We start from the raw sequence: 19,599 nt of genomic DNA, 5'->3' as shown, positions 1-19,599 counted from the left end.
CGTCCACGTCTCCGACGACACTATCCACAGAATCCTAGAAGCCGGCGTCTCGGGTCCGCAGGTGTGGGCCGCCGTGCCTCTGCCCCCTCCCGGCCAGCCTGGTGCTGTGGGCTGCGTCCCCGGCCCCTGTCCTCGTCTGCAGGGTGGTCGGTGGCTGCGGGCGGGAAGGAAGGGGAGGGCGTCCCTGTCACGCCAGGACCTTGGCGTCTCTATTTCACAGCATCGTCTTTTTGGGGCTGGAAAGGGTAACTCGGCGATGATGTTTACTCCCGCCGGTCCCAGCTGCATGCACGGCACCCCGGGGGCCTGCCGGCTTACGTGGGGTTTGCAGAATTCTCAACAACACACAAACCCGTGTGCCATCCGGGGGCGTGCGGAGGGAGGCTCATCGTGCCAGCGGTCGGGCGGTGAGCAGCGTCCCGTCCCCGCAGCGGCGACGAGGCCAGTGCACCCGGGCGGGGGGAGCACGAGCCGCCCGATGCCGCCCGTCGTTTGTGTGCAGAGGCTGGAAGAGCGAGCCAACGCCTCCGGGCTGCAGTCGCCCGAGCTCAGGCTCAAGCTTTTCCGAGGGGCCTCTCAAGTCTTGCGGTTGGCATTTGACTTTCTGCTCTGAGAACCTTCCAGAAGCCGTGACGACGGCTCTCAAGTGAAGGTGTTTATTGGCAGCCAGCGGGGCCCCGGTGACATTTAATCTCTTGTCGATTTTGGTTAAGTGGGGTCCCGGGCAAGCCCTCCGGGTGCATTGGTTTTATTTATTTATTTATTTAAAATTATTTATTTATTATTTATTGTGCATCGGCTACAGGCGCGCGGTTGAGGGTTGGCGGAGCCCCCGCGCCCCGTCTGTCGTGTTTCCGTAGTGTTTGCAGCGTCTCTGACTCTTTCACGATTGTTACGCACACCTGTGAGCCGTGGTTATGGTTCGCTGTGAGCGCAGGTGGTGGTTAGAGGTTCGGAGCGATAAAGTAGTTTTAATTTTTTATTTTAATTTTTTAAAAAAGATTATTTATTCATGAGAGACTCAGAGAGAGAGGCAGAGACCCAGGCAGAGGGAGAAGCAGGTTCCATGCGGGGAGCCCGACGCAGGACTCGATCCTGGGATCCCGGGGTCACGCCCTGGGCCGAAGGCAGATGCTCAACCGCTGAGCCGCCTGGGAGTCCCAATAAAGTAGTTTTTAATCCAGAAATATATCTTAAGCGACGTCCTGCTGTCGCACACTTAGTAGGCCGCAGCACGGACATGAGCCTTCCGTCCCCGGGAAAGCAGAAGCTTCAGCTGACTGGTGTTACCGCGACGCTGGCTTTGGCGCAACGCCCTGGGATGGAGCCTGCTGCCCCCCGACGCCGCGTCCTTCAGAATAACCTGCGTTAGGGCAGAGCGGGCAGAGCCAGGAAACCGGAACCCAAGCGATGGCCTCAGTCGTCTGTGGCGAGTCGCGCCGTCGTTCCCCCTGGGAAGCTGCCGGAGGCGGTTCCCGAACACCTGGTCCGCGTGGGGTCGGACCCGAGGAGCAGCCGGGCGCCTGGTGGGGAAGCAGGAGGGTCCCTGTGGCTCCCGCATGGGAGCCGAGGCCGGCGGCGCCCGGCAGCCAGCAGGTGTCACCGGCGCTCCACGCCGCGGCCGTCCCGCCCGTCCCACCTGGCCCCCTTGCTGCCAGACCCCCGTGTCCAGACCCCAGGGCGGGGTGGTCGGGGGGGTAAGGGGGAGCCTTCCTGGACTTCACTAGGCTTCGCTCGCTACGTGAATCCCCGGACCCGCCGGTGTCCCCAGGTCCTCGGGATGGCTCTGCGTCGGGGACCGGGTGGCGCTGGGGGGCCTGGTACTTTCTGGGCCGCCCGGCTCCCGGCAGCGCCGTGGCCGCGACCTCCACGTCCTCTGCCCTGGGCTCGTCGGTCCTGCCCCGAGCCAGGGTGTGGATTTGTCACATCAGGTTCATAGGTGGCCGCAGGGAATGTGTCAGGGGCACGAGGGCCCTGGACAGACCTGGACAGACGGCAGCAGCCCTCATTCATTCATTCATTCATTCATTCACTGGAAACCTCCCTTTCCGCCAGGTGCCCTTCCTGAAGCGCTAAGGGATTGGGGTGGGGGGCAGAGGGCAGGCGGGGGCGGCTCAGCAGGGAGAGCGGGTGCGGGCCCAGCGCCCTCGGCCTCCCCTGGAGCCTCGGTCCCTCCTGTGGGTCCTCGTGCCGGTGGCGCGTCGTCACCAGCGCAGTGAGGCCGAGCTGGCCGTCTGCGTCCGGGTGGGAGGCCGCCGACTGGCACCACGTGTTCAGTCAAACACCAGCGTCACTGCTGTCGCGAACGTGTTCCCGAGGGCAGATGAACGTCTACGTCCGAGGTCGGCGCACCAAGACCACCATGCGGGTGGGCCTCGTCCAATCAGTTGACGGCTGTAAGGGGAAAGCCTTTGACCCCAGGAGGAGAGGAGTCTGCCCCCGGCTCCCGGCAGTTCTTCCGTCTGCAGCCCCCACCCCGCCCGCCCCACGGGTCTGGGGCTCGCACCGCTGGGCACCTGGGCCGAGTCCTTAAAACACCCACATGCACAGACACCCAGGGTCTCCCGTTCCTTCCTGACTTCCCTGGGCTCCTTAGGTGTCACGGGAAGGCCCTGATAAGTCAATGGCGGCGTCTCTTCCCAGGGGTCTTCTTGGCCCCAGCAGGTCGCCCGATCCTGCGTGTCCCGGCGTCCACACCACCGGGAAGTCCGTCCGTGAGACTCTGCCCCGTGCCTGTCCCGCTGCGCAGGCCACTAGTGGACGGCCGCCCCCGCGCAGGGACACGGCAGATGTGCTCCCTGTGGTGGGTCCAGGGGTCTGCGGGTCCACAGGGTCCACAGGTTCAGAGGTTCATGGGTCTGGGGATCCACAGGTCCATGGGATCTGGGTGTTCCAGGGGTTCATGGGTCTGCAGGTCCAGGGGTCTGGGGGGGTCAAAGGGTCCATGGGTCTGCAGGTCCAAGGGTCCATGGGGTCCAGGGGTGCATGGGGTCGGGGGGTCCGGGGGTCCAGGGGCCCACGGGGTCCAGGGTGGGCCAGCAGCGGTGCTGGGCAGCCCGGGTCCCTCCTGAGCGGTGGGCCGTTTGTTTTAAAAACCGTTACCAGGCAGCCCCGGGGGCTCAGCGGTTGAGCATCTGCCTTCAGCCCAGGGCGTGACCTCGGGGTCCCGGGATCGAGTCCCGCGTCGGGCTCCCTGCATGGAGCCTGCGTCTCCCTCTGCCTGTGTCTCTGCCTCTCTCTCTCTGTCTGTGTCTCTATGAATAAATAAGTAAAATCTAAGAAAATTAAAAAAAAAAAAGAAGCGAAAACCATGACCGCCTGTGAGCTGGTCTCCCCTGAAAGATGGGGGAGGAAGGGAGGCGGAGGTCGGAGGCGGAGGCCTCGTGGGGCAGGGTCAGCGGCTGGGCGGGGCCGCGGTGCAGGGGGGAGGCCGGAGGGTCACACGGGGCGTCTGTGCACGTGGCGGGAACGTCCCCACTCAAGCCGTGAGGACCCAACAGAGGTTGGGGCTCCATGTATCTGTGGGTAAATCCTCAGGCCTTGGGGGAGGGGGCGAGCACAGAGGCTCCGTGCCGGGGCGGCCAGGTGCTGGGGGGTGGGGGTGGGGGTCCTCCTGGGGGGGTTGTGTGCCGGGGAGGGGTCGGGGCTCCTCGCTGGGGGCTCCGGGCCGGCCGCGCCCCCTGACCTCCTCTCCGACAGGTGCTCCCCGGTGCCCTGGCGCTGGTTCTGTCCGGGAGGTGCGACGCCGACGTCCTGCGCCCGCTGCTGGCGTTTCCCGAGGACCCGACGTCCGCGCGGGCGGCCAGGGAGCTGTGTGGCCTGCCCGGGCCCCGGGCCTACGCGCTGGTCGTGTCCCTGACTCAGAACCTGGACCTGCGGAGGCTCATTTACAAAGTAAGGGGGTGACTGCTGGGGGGGCCTGGCTTGGCGCGCGGCGCCCCTCGGCGCTGGCCTGTCCCCGGTGGGGGCGGCAGGTGCGGGTCCCCAGCTGACCTCTGGGTCTCGTGCTTGCTGGCTCTGGGGTGGGGCCCGGGATGCAGGGCGCTCAGGTCGCCGTCCGGGCCCCCTCAACCCCCGGCCCTGGAGTCGGGCCCCTTGGGACACTTGGCACCACACGGTGACAGTCGGTGTGGTCAGTGCGAGGAACAGCCCCACCTAAACCCCGGGGCCGGGTTCCCGCCCCTTTCAGGGCCCTTCCGAGGGCACCACTGGGGCAGCGGATTCCTGTGGCCGGGCCAGCCCCCAGCCGAGGAGGGAGCCGCTCCCACCGTCCGTGGCCCTGGTGCCCAGGAACCAGCTCACACCTGCCCCCACACTCCTGCTCACAGTGGGGCGAGGGGAGGGGGCTCTGAGACATCCCAGGACAGTGTGTGGGACGGGGATGACTGGGTGGGGAGCACGGCCGACCCGGGGCGCCCTCACCCTGCACTGAGCCCCCCACCCCCGTGGGCAGGGAGCACGGCTGACCCGGGGCGCCCTCACCCCCACCGACCGCTCTCTGGGCTCTACCTCTTCTTGTCCTCTGTCCCCACGGAGTCCGGGAGTCGCCCCCACCCTCAGGGACGGGCCTGGGTCCTCGAGTCCCCCAGGGGTGGTTTGCTGACGCCTGGGCTGCTCAGAGATGCCGCAGGTGTGTCAGGGCGGCGAGGGGGCTCTGGGCGCCCGGCCCGGAGGACAGCTGTGGAGTCGAAGCTGGGGGCTTCGATCCCAACCCCATCTCCTCTGTGGTCTCCCTCCCGTGGGTCCGTGAGGGTCACACACGCACACGTTCTGAGATCGAATGCTAATTAATGTCAGGTCGCAGGCACGTAGAAGTCCGTAAGCAGGAGGGAAGCTCCCCTGAGCGTCCCCCTGTGCAAGGCCGCCCTGCCCAGGAGGCTGGATGGGTGGTTTGCTCCCACGTTCGTGGTGCCCCAAGTCTGCCGCGGCCCCGGCGCCAGTGTCTCGGGGTGCGCAGGTGCTCGCAGGGGCCCCCGACTTGAGATCGGTGCTTCCAGACGGGAACCCTGAGGAGCGAGCGGCCGAGACGAGGTGTGGGTTGGGGCCAGGCTCCCAGGCAGAAGGAGGAGGGTGCCGCTGACCGGGTGTCCTGGGCCGGAGCATCGGGTGCCTGGCTGTCGGAAGCCGAGGGGACCCGGTTCTGCGGGAGGGGAGGTGGGGAGAACCCGTGGAACGCGGGGCCCCGCACACCCGCTCGCCCGCCCGAACCCCCCACTCCCCGACGCCGGGGCAGGACCCGTGAGGCCCTCAGTGCTGTGGCCCCATCTGTCGTCTCCGGCACACGGGCGCCCGGACGCCTCCCCTGCAAGCCGCGGTGACGACGGCCGGAAGACACGGGCACCCGCCTGCCGGCGAGCCTGGGCTGAGCCCGGCCGGGGGGTTGGGGGGTGGAGGAGCAGTGGCCTCCGGCCCACAGGTCAGCGCGCAGAGTCGCAGGCGCAGACGCTGATGAGCAGGAGCGGGCGGCAGTGACAGGGCCTCGGCCTGGGTCCCAAAGCCCGAAAAATTCAGTGTGCAAATGAACGTGGGCGGAGGAGGCCCCCGCGGTTCCCTCCTTCCCGTGGAAAGAGGCCGCGGCTCCTCATTCATCCATTTACCAAACAAACCCCACGCCGTGGGCTGCTCCCCGAGGCCGGCAGCTCCTAGGGCACGTGTCCCCGCCCCCCGGGACCTGGACAGCGCAGAGGGCCGGGTCGGTGGTGGCGCGGAGGCTTCCAGGGGCGCTGCTGTCCCTAGGGCCCGGGGACCCCGACATGAGGCTCCTGGGCGTGCTCGCGTCTCCTCGTCCACGAAGCGGGTGGCCACGTGGCCAGATGAGGACCGAACCGCACGGTTCCAGCGGTACGTGGAGGCGGTTCCCCCGTAAGGACGGTCACCTCTGCACCCTCCTAAATGTCCGCGGTTTAGGCGCCTCCAAGGTCAAGAGAAATATGTTGAAAACGGTTTGAATTTCTCACGAGGGACCGCATCCAGGCCCGGCGAGCGCTGGGGTGTGCGGGTGCAGCCGAGCACGCGCAGGGAGCCGAGCCAGCTGTGGCATGAGGAGGACCTTTCTATGGCAAAGCGAAGTCCTCTCCCTCGTTCGGAGAGAATGAGGTCACGTAGCCGGGCCGCCCGTGCTCCAAGCTCCGGACCCTCCAAAGTGCCACGTCGGTTACCTGGCGTCGTGTTTTCTGCCTTGAGGTTCTGATGCCGTTGGAAGTCCGCCGCGCGCTCGGCGCTCTGTTGGACGTGGTCTCCAGGCTCAGCCAGCTGCTCCCCAAAGCAGGCCACGTCCTGGAGCAGCTCCCCAAGTTCCTCCGCACCTATAAAGTCACCACCTTGCTGGACGTGCCCGACGTGCCCGACTTTGACCAGGTGGGTGTGTGTGCGGGGTGCCCGGGGCATTACTCCGATTTGCTGCGTCTTTGCATTTGTTTATCTCTTTCATCCGACATCTAAAGTCCGCGCGCGGCCACGTACAGGGGCGGGAGTCCCTTCTGTGGCCCTGTGGGGCCGGGCGTCCCCCGGAGGCTTCGCTGAGCCGCGTCCACCCACGGGTGCTCACGCCTCATCCGTGAAGTCGGGAGTCACCGCACCGACTCCGCACGAACAAGAGTCCGAGGGCCCGTTTATCCCAATTCCGGGATCGGGCGTGTATTTACATCTAAATAATTGGCTCACAAACTGCTGGTCGTTTGCGGCCAATGCAAACAGAGACTTGAACGCGGTCAGTGGCGTGACGAGCCCGTGCTGGCCGCCGTCCGCCGGGGCGGGTGCGTGCGGGGAGCGGATGCGCAGGACGGTGCCGGGCCGGGTGGGACAGGCCTGTGCTCACCGCCGTCACGTCTGGCGGTGACGGGGCAGGAGACAGCCCTGGAGACCGCTGGGTAGTCGGGGGGAGAGCTCACCCCTCGCGGGACGCTCGGGGATGCGCTGGGCGCCCGCGTGCGAGCAGCCGTGACCTCGCAGCGGTTCACAGGGCAGAGGCCCCACCGCGTGACAGGCCGCGGGTGCCGAGGTCGGAGGAGCCCGCAGCAGAGGTTGCACCTGCTTCCCTCGGAGGTCGGAGCCCCTGTTCACACGCCCTCTGTCTCCCTCCCGCTCTCAGGCTCCGCAGCAGGGTCGGGGCGGGAGCGCAGCCTTCGGTTCTTTCCAGTTCGTGGTGAAGCAGGTTTGCCGGGAGCCAGCGTCGCTCTTCAGCGGCTCCAACTCCTTCATGAACCTGCCTCGAGTTACCGAGCTCCTGGGCGGGGACAAGGAGAAGTTCAACATTCCCGAAGACGCAAGTAAGACGGCGGCCGTTTGCGTCCCATCCGGTTACTTAGGGTCTCGGCCCTCAGCGCTGCTCTGTGCTGAACGTTCTGGGGGAAGGGGGGGCTCACCGGCCAAGAGTGGCCTCGCAGACGAGATCGCGTGTGTGTGCGGGGGTGGGGGACGCTGAGCCGTCCACACCCAGGCCCCCCAGCACGTTCCAGGCCTTCCTACCTAGAACGTGTTCCCCCGACGTGGGGCAGGAGGCCACCTACCCATCCACCGCCCTTGCCCCTGAGCTCCACAGATTTGGGGGAAGCCACATGCATTTCCCCGGTTGCAGGACATAGCGGGTTTGCAGGGGAGCCCAGGCCCCTCCCCGGTGCAGGGGAGCCGGGGTCCCAGATGCACTGGGGCCTTAGGAGTGTCTAACTCCAGGGCTTTCGGTCTTTTTATTTTTTTATTTTTATTTTTTAATTTTTTTAAATTTTTATTTATTTATGATAGTCACACAGAGAGAGGGAGAGAGGCAGAGCCACAGGCAGAGGGAGAAGCAGGCTCCATGCACCGGGAGCCCGATGTGGGATTCGATCCCGGGTCTCCAGGATCACGCCCTGGGCCAAAGGCAGGCGCCAAACCGCTGCGCCACCCAGGGATCCCGGCTTCCGGTCTTTTTAATAGTGCTTTTTATTGCATTGCTCAGCCAAGGAAATCTTCTTTTCGATAAACTCCAAGTCAGCTGGTTAGGACCTTCCTTATACCTCCAGGATTCCTTTACGTCACCTGTGGAGCCCGCCCGGGCCCGGCGTCCGCCATATACCTGTGAGCTCTGTCCGCAGGTCAAGCTGCGCCGTCCAGCGGGGGCCGTGTTAGCATTCTGGCCACCACTGCCCCCGTATATGAGATGATCCCCATCAGCTAGCAATTATGCATTATAGGTTTATATCGCTTTACTTAACGTACGAAATAGATGTTTGAATTGATGCTCACATACAGCGAGCCTGGGATGGAGAGAGTGTCGGTGGGACTGGGAAGAGGAGGAGAGTGGTGGTTTGTGGAGCTGGAGGTGTAGGGTGGGGAGCCCCATGGCAGCGCCCTCACAGCTACTTCACAGACCGTGTGCACCAGTGCGCTCACCAGCTAATGGACCATTGGGACACCTGCCAAATATAACATGATTTGGCAGCAGAGACACGTTAATGTTATTAATATTTGATAATTTGTTGTCTACCTCTCAATTCTCATTTCTTCTTTTTTTTTTCTTGCATTTGGGTTTCCTGAGGATTTTTACTTGCTTATCAAATCTAATCATCCAGCCATTCCTCTACCCATCCATTGATCCATCCATCTACCCTTCCATCATCCATCCATCCACTATGTATCCATCCATCTGTCCACCCACCCTACCATCCATCCATTCTTCTGTTCATTTACCCATCGTCCATCTATTCTTCTATCCATCCATCTACCTCCCCATCCATCCACCACCATCCATCCATCCATCCACTGATCCATCCATCCCCCACCTCTCAATCCATCCATCTATCTATCCATCCACTGATCCATCCATCCATCCAACCATCCACCTCCCCATCCATCCATCCATCCATCCATCCACCCACCTCCCCATCCATCTTCCTATCTGTCCATCCATCCATCCATCCATCCATCCATCCATCCACTAATCCATCAACCCATCCATCATCCACCCATCCCTCCATCCCTCCATCCATTCACCTTCCCATCCATCCATCCATCCATCCACCTCCCTACCCATCCATCCATCCCTCCATTCACCATCCATCCATCCACCCACCCATCTACCCATCCATCCATTTATCCATCCACTCAACCATTCATCCATTCAGTCATTCAGCTACCATGGAGGACCAGTCTTTCTTGTTTTTTTCATACATTGTAATTCAAATGACTGTCACATTAACCATGGACAATATTAGTACCCTCCTTTTCTACATGACATACTAGAAGCTCAGAGAAGGCTAAGTGACTTACCTAAGGTCACTCAGCTCTCAAGTGACCGATGTCAGGAGTCTTGGTTTCAGATTTCTTGTTCTGTACATCTATATGTTTATGTCTTTTCTGAAATGGAAATCATTACTGTTTCAATTATGCTGATAATTTAAACTGTGACTTTTAAAAAAATATTAGTAAGATCAGCTTTTGGACATGATGGTTTAAAATTCATTGTGTAGTTATGCTCTTAATTTATATCTCAGGAGATTCTATCAATTTTATTGCAGTTGATTAAAAATTCAACAATTGTTGAATAAAAAGAGCTGGTCTTTTTCCTTTTCAAATGGAGAATTTGGGAAGATGAAATTAACAGTGGGAATAATCACGAAGGCACTATTCATATCTTGGACGTCAGGAATCCTGGTATCAAAGCTAAGATATATTCATCGTAAATATAAATACTCCGCTTCAGGGGTAAAAGCCCCAGTTCTGCTGAAGTATTATTCACCACTAGCTTAACACCTTATAATATTTCGGGGTATCTGGGAGGCTCAGTCAGTTGAGTGTCCAACTTTTCATCTCAGCTCAGGTCCTGATCTCAGGGTCGTGAGTTCGAGGCCCGCGTTGGGCTCCACACTGAGCATGGAGGCTACGTAAAAATCAAAACACACACAAACCTCATAATATTTGGTTACCAACCCTTATGCTGGTGGAGGATCTACCTCCACCAGGTACCTATTGGGTTAGACAGGTCAGTCGAGTAAACCTTCAGTTAAAACCAATCAGCACACAGCAACGTGGAAGCCATCCTGAGGGAGAAAGTGTCAGAGTGGAAATAAGGCAATTTATATCACAAGCAGTAAGGTCAACAGTGCTTCATAGGTGCAGGGAAGAAAATTCAGGAGCGATGTATAAAGCTAATTTCATAGGAAAAACCCGATTCTGTTCTCAATGCTGTAAGTGTTGACAGTTTTCTAGATTAAAGTTCAGGTACATTTCTGCTACTATTTGCAGGTGTCTTTGTCATTAGTGCTCATATTGCTGAGTGTGTGAAGGTCACGCTCTCCTCTCTTTCCAATGACCGAAGTGACCACGGTATCTTGAAATTTCTTATGAGATGGGAGCCACTAAAGCCAGCAACAGGAAAGATTATTCTCATATTTACTGCCCAAATTCAGAATCGTGGCATGAAAAATATATCTCAGTGTGTTTCACCCGTTGTAAAGTGCGACGCCGTATGGATATGCAAGGGAGCATCGCTCTTAGTCTGGGCATCCCGTATCCTGACTCTTTCTTATTTTTATTTTTTTTTCTAATTACCACAGCACCGTTTTGCTTGAACCTCTATCAGGAAATTCTACAGTCTCCAAATGGTGCTTTGGTGTGGTCCTTCCTCAAGCCTATATTACACGGGAAAATACTGTACACACCAAATATTCCAGAGATTAACAAGGTCATCCAGAAGGTAAGTCTGGGGGTTCTGGGGTGGCTCAGGCAGTTAAGCGCACGACTCTTGATTTTGGCTCAGGTCGCGGTCTCAGGGTCATGGGATGGAGCCCTGCGTCGGGCTCTGCGCTCAGCCGGGAGTCTGCTGAAGGATTCTCTCTCTCTCTCTCTTTTAGTAAATAAATAAGTCTTAAAAAGAAAAAAAAAAAGGTAAGTCCGAATGACCAAGGATCTTACTGACCGTACCCACAATGCCGGGAAGCGGTCTTCAAAGGCTCGTAACGATGCACGTGTGTTTGTGTGCAGATCGCGGCTCTTGGTGGCCTTTGCCTGCTCCTGCTGTTCCGTGGGGTGGGTCCCGGTCCTATAGGACACTTGGTGGCAGGGGGTGTTGTGTGGAGCAGCCTCTGCCGTGAGGACGATTACACAGAAGCCCGGTCCCCGTGGGTCCAGGAGAACGTGGAGGATGAGGGCTGGTCTCTGACTTGACGCATCTGGAGGTTAAGGATGCGTCAGAGCCGACGTGTTTATAGTTGACGTTTCCAGGTTGGTAGTGAGGCTTTGCCAGCTTCACTCCGGGGAGGAGGCGAGATCAGCTTCCCGGGAATGGCCCTGGGGTCACACGGTTCTGCTGGTCCTTCCTTCCGGGCCTTACGTGGCGCCCACAGCCAGGCACTGCAGCACTGGTGATTATTCATACTTGCGTGTCCTTGTCCTTTTGAGCAGATTGTGCTATCATCTGTGTTTTGTTTCCGAGTCGGGCGGCGGCTTGTAAGGAAGCTCGCAGGCACCTTTCAAGGCCGTCAGGGGGGATGGACATGCAGTCGGGGGGACCCCGGGTTCTCCTGAGGGCACGCGTGTAAGCTTCAAGTGGTCCTGACTGGAAAAGGAAAAAGGTAGCGCTGGCGTGTGGTCGCGTGAGCCGTTGCGTTAGTTTGTTTTGCTCCAAGCGGCTCTCGCATGACCCCAGGTTGTGACTCGGCGCAGCTCCCTGCCTCCTGCATGTCGTCAGTGACTTCGGTCTTTGTCTTGAAAATGTTACTTTGGAGGGATAGTTACTGAATCTGGGTCTAGAGAGCCACCGGGAGCTCGTCCTCCCAGAGCTATGCTCGTAACGGGCCTGGGCACACACCGGAGCCCCCGGACGCCCTTCCTCGTTGAGCTTTCAGGGGTTCTGGGTGTTCCGGGGATTTCATAGAACGTGACCGTATCGCAGCTCCCTTGTAAATTCCAACTTTTAAAACTAAGGGGGTGCCCGGCTGGCTTGGTTGAAAAGGGCATCCGACCCTTGATCTCGGGGTCCTGAGTTCGAGCCCCACGTCTGGCGTCGAGATTTCTTAAATCGAAGGGGAAATGTTTTCAGTGTTCTGTGGTTCAAAGAAGCCACTGTCTTGCAAATAAGAGTGAATTAAATGATGGGGCGCCGGGTGGCTCAGTGGGTGAGCATCTGTCTTTGGCTCAGGTCATGATCCCGGGGTCCTGGGATCGAGTCCCACGTCGGGCTCCCTGCTCAGTGGGGCTTCTGCGTCTCCCTCTCTATCTGCTGCCCCCCGACTTGTACGCTCTCTCTCTGCCAATAAATACATAAAATCTTAAAAAAAAAAGGGGGAAATATTAAGCCCCGGGTTTCTTGTTTTGCTATGTGCTAACCCTCGTGTCGTGTTTGGCGGCTGCTTTAAAACACTTGCCAGTCATTCGACGTCCAAAGGATCTCAATACGGCATCAGGTCCTTGCTTCCCTCGTTTTCAGCTTGTGATTTCCTGGCTCTTTGTGGGGAGGGTGGTGCGAGGTGCACCCTGGGCGCCCTGGCTCGGGGACACAGCCCTCCTCCCTGGGGTCTGGGGCTGGGGTCGCCCGGATGGCATTCTGCGGCTTAAACACGGTCCGCTGGGCATGTCCTAGGTATTTTCCATATTTGGTAGCTTTGTTTCCTAATACTATTAAATTCAACTGTTAGTTTTAATTTTTAGACCATTTTTTTCTATCAAGTATTGATGATTATTATTTTAAAAGAGTCATCTCTGATTATTCTGAGTATCTGAATTCATACAATATTAATATTTCAATGCCCCCTGCTATTTTAGTTTGTATTAGATCATTTAAAATTGGAATGAGTGGAGATTTGTAGATCTTGCTGTGTATTTAGGAAAGCAGCCCATGTACTTATCGGTTTTCTTTTTATCCAAGTCAGTTGTTTTTTTGTTGTTGTTATTTTAAGTCTTAAAAAAAAAATCTATTTCAGTAATGTCTACACCCAATGTTGGGCTCAAACTCACAACCGCGGGCCTGAGCCACCCAGATGTCTTTGAAGTCATTTAAAAAAAAGTAAAAAAAATTTAAAAAAAATAAATAAAATGTTATTTATTCATGAGAGACACAGGCAGAGCAGACTCCACGTGGGGAGCCCAATGCGGGACTTGATCCCGAGACCCAGGGTCACGCCCTGGGCAAAGGCAGGTGCTCCACCCCTGAGCCTCCCCTGAGCCCCCCGGGCGCCCCTCTGTTTGTGGATTTAAGATCCTTTAACGGTTCCCCTTTGGTTGCCTCAGTCCCAGCTCCTAGCCCCCGCAGACGTGCGTGCCGTAGGGATGCTGCCGTTGGGTTTCACGGAGCCCAGGCGTGGATGTTAGCCGAGCGCGTATTTTTAGGAGGACGTGTGGGCGCGCAGCACTGCTCGTAGCTGCCGTGTGCTGGGGACCTTGCTGCTCCCAGGAGCTCAGCCCTAGGGGACGGTGGGAGGCAGCCGATGGTCTGGGGACTCGCCTCCGAGGCCGGGACACGGGCGGGTCGCCTGGCCCTGGGGAGGTTCATGGCTGCGGGCGGCAGTGGCGGATCGTGGCCCCACTGGCTGGTGCAGCCGCAGCTGTCTCCCCATGTCCCCGTACAGCCCCCAAGCCCCCCCCCCGCCCCCCGGGGCCGCAGGCCTGGAGTCACACCCGCCAACGCTTGGTTTTGCAGGCAAATCACACCTTCCACTTCGTGGACAAGCTCACGACCTTGGCAGAAACACTGTTGAAGATTTCCAGCATCTTTCAGAGCGGCGGAAGCGGCCAGATGCTCAGCCAGCTGCAGGTGAGCGGGGGTGGGGGGGCACCTGCGGGAGAGGACGAGCTGGGAAGCAAGCGCTGCCCGCCGGGGGCCCCTCGGCTGTCGGTGGACAGGGGCAGCGGCTCGGCATGGAGCGCGTGGGGCCTGTGAGGGGAGCCAGGGCTTGCTCCGTGCCACAGGCTGCTGTCGCGAGCACGACGGATGGTCTACCAGTGGCTGCTCGTTCTTCAAGTGGCATAAGCGGGGGCACAATTGTGTCCTCGTGTCTTCTGAGGGGTGCGTGGGCTTGACCCCCGGGGTCTGTTAAGGGCTGGGCTTTGGCTCCCTGACCTCGTGGGCCAACACCCTAATGTGCCCCTGACTTGGGGTGCGGGGCCTACGCTGGCCTCCCCGGCGCCCGACGGCTGTGGACTCAGGACTCATGCAAGCAGGCCACGGAATAGCCGGGCCGAGCGTGTGCCCGTCTGCCCCCTGGGGCCTGCCAGTGGGCACCATGCCCGTGCGCACTCGTCTGGCCTGATTCCTGTGCTCCCGACGTGCTCCCGACAGGCAGGTGAAGGCCGGCCCGACGGGCTCTCATTCCCGGTCTGGCCGTGCAGCGCTGTATGATCTGGGACTGGTCCTCCCCCACCCCCCTCAGGTCGAGACTCTGGCCGCGCCACGAGCCAACAGCCAGTTGCGAGCTGTAAAGCAGTCGGGCTGGGCCCCGGAGACGCTGCTGGGCTCGCGGGGGAGGCTGCGGTGTCCGGGTCCTCCCGCGGGTGGATGCTGCGACCGGGCTCGGTGACGTGCCGCGCCGTGCGGGCAGTGGGCGAGGGAGCAGGGCTATGCGGGCCAGCGAGCCCTGGGTGCAGCGGGGAGGCCGGGCGGGGGAGCAGGGCCGTGGGTGACGCGCTGTCCCTTCGCCCCCTGGCACGGCCGGGGCTGCCGGCACCCAGGCCGACCCAGGGCGTTCGAGGGCCCCAGGCCCGGCCGGGATGGAGGCCCGGCGTTGCTGGTTCTCGGAGCGGCCCCCACGGTGCGAGCGAGACCTTGGGGAGAGCAGGTGTTTCCCGTTCGAGGAAAGGCGGCGGTCCCTACCCGGGCTTCTCTCTTAGGAAGCCCTGAGGAACAAGTTCGTCCGCAGCTTTGTGGAGAGCCAGCTGCACGTCGACCTAGACGCGCTGCGCGGGAAGCTGCAGACGTACGGTGAGTTTGCGGTGCGGGTGCAGGTGGGTGGGGGCCGGCGCCCGCCCCCGGGCAGCCCTCGTCCTGCCTCCCCGTTTCCGGGTGATGTTGGCTGCGCTCCTCCTCTCGGCCTTCTGGAGGCTCGTCCGCAAGGCTGGGTACGCCCCGAGGCGGCTCGTACCCGGGGTTTTCTGATTTATCATCGAGTCAGGGCTTGCGCAGCAAGGGACTGGCCAAAACGGCAGCTTCTGACGTGAGGGCAGGGGTCACGGAGCCTGCACGGAAGCTCCGGGGCAAGTGAGCGGCCTGAGTTTACAGTCGATTGAAAGCTGCTGCGTCGGCTTGCAGAGTCGTAGCTCGGGTTAGAAAGCTCTGGGAGCCCACCACGCTCACGCCGCGCGTCCGTAGTGAGGGCACGGACTCATCTAGACGTCGGGCGACCGCGTACTGAGCCCGCAGGACAGTCGGGGTCTGGGCCGGGACCTGGAGACCCACCGGCCGTCCAGCAGGGTGCACATGGCCGCATGGGGGCCGCGTGGGGCCGTGTGGGGGCTGTGTGGGTGCGAAGGTGCCCTGGCAGGATCCAGGCTTGTGAGGTGCCCCCTGGGCTTATGCTCAGGGGCCCGGCCCAGTTGGGGGCTAAATGGGAGTCAGGAGGGTCCCCGGGGGGCGGGGGAAGCATGGGAGGGCGTCTCTACAGCTCTGTGGCTGAGCAGCGGAGGGGCTGGTGGTGCCCGTGGCTCCACCAACCCCCCTCCCCCCAGCAGGAGGCTTGCAGGGGCTCGGGGGAGGCTTGTGGGGGGCTCACGGGGGCTTGCAGGGTCTCATGGGGGCTCGCGGGGGCCTTGCAGGGGCTGGGGGGCTTGGGGGAGCTTGTGGGGGGCTTGTGGGGGCTCGGGGAGGCTTGGGGGGGCTTGTGGGGGGCTCAGAGGGGCTTGTGGAGGGCTCGCAGGGGTTCGTGGGGAGCTCAGGAGTGCTCATGGGGGCTCAGGGGGGCTCGTGGAGGCTTGTGGGGGCTTGTGGGGGGCTTGGAGGGGCTTGTGGAGGGCTCGGGGCTTGCGGGGGCTCGTGGGGAGCTCGGGGGTCTCATGGAGCCTGGGGGGCTTGTGGGGCACTTGGAGGGGCTTGTGGGGAGCTCGCGGGGACTTGGGGGTGGCAGGAGGCACCATACTTCCTGTTAGGAGAGAACCAAATGTGCTAAATTCACTCCTTTAGAAAAATTACTGGTATTTAAATGATTTCCCTTTCATTTTATTTCTTTTTTTTATTTTTATTTTTTTTTCATTTTTTTTTTTCATTTTATTTCTTAAGTGGGTTCCAGGCCCAGTGTGGAGCCCAACATGGTGCTTGAACTCAGGACCCTGAGATGCGACCTGAGCAGGTCACTTAGTGGACCGAGCCACCAGGCGCCCCAAGTTAACGACATTTAAAGATAAATGTCACCGCCTCGAGTCATTTTTCAAGTAATGAAAACGTACCCTTAAAGAGCTGGTGCCGTTTCTGGACTTCCTGGAGCCGCGGTCCCTGCAGTGGGTCCGGGTGTCCCGCCCGAGGCAGAGGCGCACGCGGCCCCGCTGCTGTGAACACGCGGCCTTCCCGGGAGCTTCTACGAGGGGGGCCCAGCGGCTCACGGGAGCCCCCGTGGCTCAGTAGAGTCGCTGTCAGAGCCGAGCGACGTGTGGGATGTTCCGCTTCAGCGACAGATTTCGACGTGCCCTCCCCTCTCTCTCCCTCTTCTAATTTTCATTTTTTGATTGCTCTTGTCGGAGGGTCATCGGTTTTCTTAGTGTTTTCTTTTTTTTTTAGACGAATGTTTGGCTTTAGTGATAATTCTGTGTTTTTTTTTTTTTAATTTTTTTTTAAAATTCTGTTTTCTATTTCATTGACTTCTGATGTTTTGCTCGCTTTTCTGTTTTTGGTTCTGTCCTTTGACTGATTTGTCTTTTTTTTTTTTTTGATAGCTTCTTGAGTGAGATGCTTAGATCTATGATTTGCACCTTTCCCCCTGGACACACACATGCTCATGACCACACGCTCCCCCCTCCGCCCCCGGACACGGCCTCGTGGCCCCTCGCGCGTTTTGCTACGTTCCATTTTCTTAGCTTCAGTGCCGTGTTGCTGTTTCTGATCCTTGGGCCGTTTGGAGGTTGATTAGCTCACTTTCTAAATACCTGTTATTTTCCATTATTTTCCATTTATCTCCGTGTTGCCGGTTTCCAGCTGCCAAGGTGGTCAGAGCACCCGCTGTCAGTGCGACTGCAGTTGGCTGGACTTGTCGACACCTGACACCCCCCCTCCCCCCCCCCCCCCCCCCATGGCTGGGGCACCATCCTGTGTCTCCTGATTTGCTTTCTAAAGATTTGATGTATTTACTTATTTGGGAAAGAGAGAGCACACGGGGGTGGAGGGGGAGGGTGGTTAGAGGCAGAGGGAGAAGCAGACGCCCCGCGGAGCAGGGAGCCCGATGCAGGACTCGATCCCAGGACCCTGAGACCATGACCTGAGCCGCAGGCAGACGTGTCACCACCTGAGCCCCCCGGGGCCCCTTGTCTGTCTAAACCCGAGGCAACCCACTGGCACCCCGAGTTCCCTGACTCTACGAGGCCACGGGGTTCACCTGCAAGCCGCCGGCTGTGTCTGCTTGGCAGCTTGAGTGCCGCCGGGCCACCTGGCACCCAGGACATGTCCCCTGCCCTGTGGTCCCACGAGGCCAGGTCTCTGCTCCGGGCTGCTCCCCGTCTCCCGAACAGCTCCATAGGCGAGGCGGCCTCCCTCCCACGGCGGGGGACGACAGAGAAACTTCGCCAATCAAAGCCACTTTCCACTGCAAGGGGTGCCGGGGCGGCCCAGCGGCTTAGGCGGGTCTGGCTCCTGGTTTTGGCTCGGGTCACGGTCCAGGATCCTGGGGTCCAGCCTTGCGTCGGGCTCCCGGGTTGGCATGTCCTTGTCCCTCTGCTCCGCGCTCACCCGCCCACTGCCCACGTGGGCTCTCACACTCTCAGGTAAATAAAATCTTTAAAAAACCCCACTTTCCAGTGTAAAGCACAGAATCACGGGGAGCTGCTCCCACGGCCAAGCCGTGCCCTGCTGACTTCTCTGCCACTGCTCCCGAGCTCTCCTGCGGCAGCTACCGTGCGGGGGTGATGTCACTCGTCGCCGTGCCCCCAGCTGGCTACCACCTCCCGCGTGTCTCATGCGTCTGGCTCTTGACGGCTCCCGGGGCCTGTCACTGAGCACGGGAACCTCTGCGCTCAGGCTCTACCCACTGTGCTTGGGAAACAGGGGAGCGAACGCCCACGGGGCATCCGCCGTGGCTGCTGCCGCCCACAGGCATCCAGCCTTCGGGCGTGTGTGAACCGTGTCTGCAGACCCCGGGGTGTGGATGCCTCCTGGCAGTGTGCCGGGGCCCACGGAGGCACAGAGCAAACTCGGTGCAACCCCCAAAAGCATGAATCACTTTTGCTTCAGAATCTGGGGGAAAAAGAGACATAATTTTATATAAAAACAAAAGAGGCTAGAAGATGGTAACATTTTCCTGGGGAAGAAAATCACTCATTTCACAAAGTTCTCTTCCCGGAAGGGCTCTCTTGGGGATCCTGTCTCTTCCTTGCGGACACCCCTCGGCCACCCCCCACTCTCCTGCGCTCAGGGCCCACAGTGGGGAGCACCCGAGAAGCACCGCATGGCTTTGCTGCACGGAGCCGTGCCCGCTGGAGTCCCCAGGGCCACGGGATGGGGGGTGCTGGCGTCAGCTCCGCCCCTGCGCCAGCCGAGCCAGCCGTGCAGACCCTGCCATCCGTGTCTCCACAGCACGTAACCCGGGTGCCCAGCTCTCTGTCTCGGTTGGGGTGGAGGTGGCGGCTGGCGATCTGGAAGTCTGCCCACCATGTGGATGCGGAGCAGAGCTCTGATCGCGGCTGCGTTGGAGCCGCATCCGAGGAGCCGCTATCTGCTGGGATCAAGGCAGCACCGTCCGTCTGTGCCTCTGCTGCAGGCGGGTTTTCTCTAGTCTATCAGTGACCGCGGTAGCGGACCCCCCGGCGGGCGCTCAGCGTGCTCCAGGCACAGTGAGCGCCAGACGGCTGACGGGCCTTATTTCAGGGGATCTTTAGAAAAACACCACAGAGCAGATTATGATCGCCCGCGTTCCATGAGGATGAAACGTAGGGTCTCAGGGCCAAGCAGACACAGCTGCCCCAGGGAGTGGGGTGGGCACCCCGGGCTGACCCTGACCTTGACCCCGTATGCTGCACCCCCACAGCAGATGTGGTCCAAACCGAGGGACTTTCCTTAAACCGAACCCCTGTGGCCTCTCGTTGTGCGGAGAGGCCCGTGGAGGCGGGTCCTTGCGCGGTGTCTCGGCCTAGGACCCGGAAGGGGCAGAGTGAGAGCAGCAGCGAGTGGCCGGGGCTCAGGCCGCTTCTCTAAGTTCCTTGGGACCGTCCCGTTTCAGCCGCCGGGACGGGGTGCATGAAACCGCCTTAACCGTGTTCCCTGGCCACGGACAGAGCCGAAGCCTGGACGCGTTAACGGCTCTTTTCCACCCGCGTCGAGGTGACAGGGATAGACCTTGAAGGAATTGTTCATTCATCTCTGGCCTTTGGGGCTCACGCTGCCCGTCAGAGCGGGTCCACGCTGAGTGGGTGAAGCCCGGAAGCCGGGAGGAGAGACGGGCAGGTGGACCGGCACGGAGGGACGTGACGATGCTGAGGCCGCTCCAGGGGCGCCCG

At 60.1% G+C, this 19,599-nt stretch overlaps 1 protein-coding gene and 1 long non-coding RNA gene across 2 annotated transcripts in view; both read left to right on the top strand.

Annotated features, from left to right (window-relative positions):
• Nucleotides 1–7,134: 7,134 nt before the first annotated feature.
• LOC140599120 (uncharacterized) lies at nucleotides 7,135–13,727 on the top strand. The gene is made up of 3 exons (XR_012001860.1): nucleotides 7,135–7,268; nucleotides 10,533–10,672; nucleotides 13,613–13,727. It is a non-coding gene; the product is annotated as an uncharacterized lncRNA (long non-coding RNA).
• A 468-nt stretch (nucleotides 13,728–14,195) lies between these two features.
• Nucleotides 14,196–19,599, top strand: part of LOC112925829 (ATP-binding cassette sub-family A member 13-like) — a 140,689-nt gene continuing 135,285 nt past the window's right edge. The window contains exons 1-3 of the mRNA XM_072760177.1: nucleotides 14,196–14,211; nucleotides 14,343–14,509; nucleotides 14,800–14,890. Coding sequence (XP_072616278.1) covers nucleotides 14,196–14,211; nucleotides 14,343–14,509; nucleotides 14,800–14,890 — 274 coding nt within the window. The remainder of the gene's footprint in view (nucleotides 14,212–14,342; nucleotides 14,510–14,799; nucleotides 14,891–19,599) is intronic.

The sequence above is a fragment of the Vulpes vulpes genome, chromosome 5, assembly GCF_048418805.1.
Source record: "Vulpes vulpes isolate BD-2025 chromosome 5, VulVul3, whole genome shotgun sequence".
NCBI lineage: Eukaryota > Metazoa > Chordata > Mammalia > Carnivora > Canidae > Vulpes > Vulpes vulpes.
Note: the sequence above shows the minus strand (reverse complement) of the source record. Positions and strands in the feature narration are given on the sequence as shown.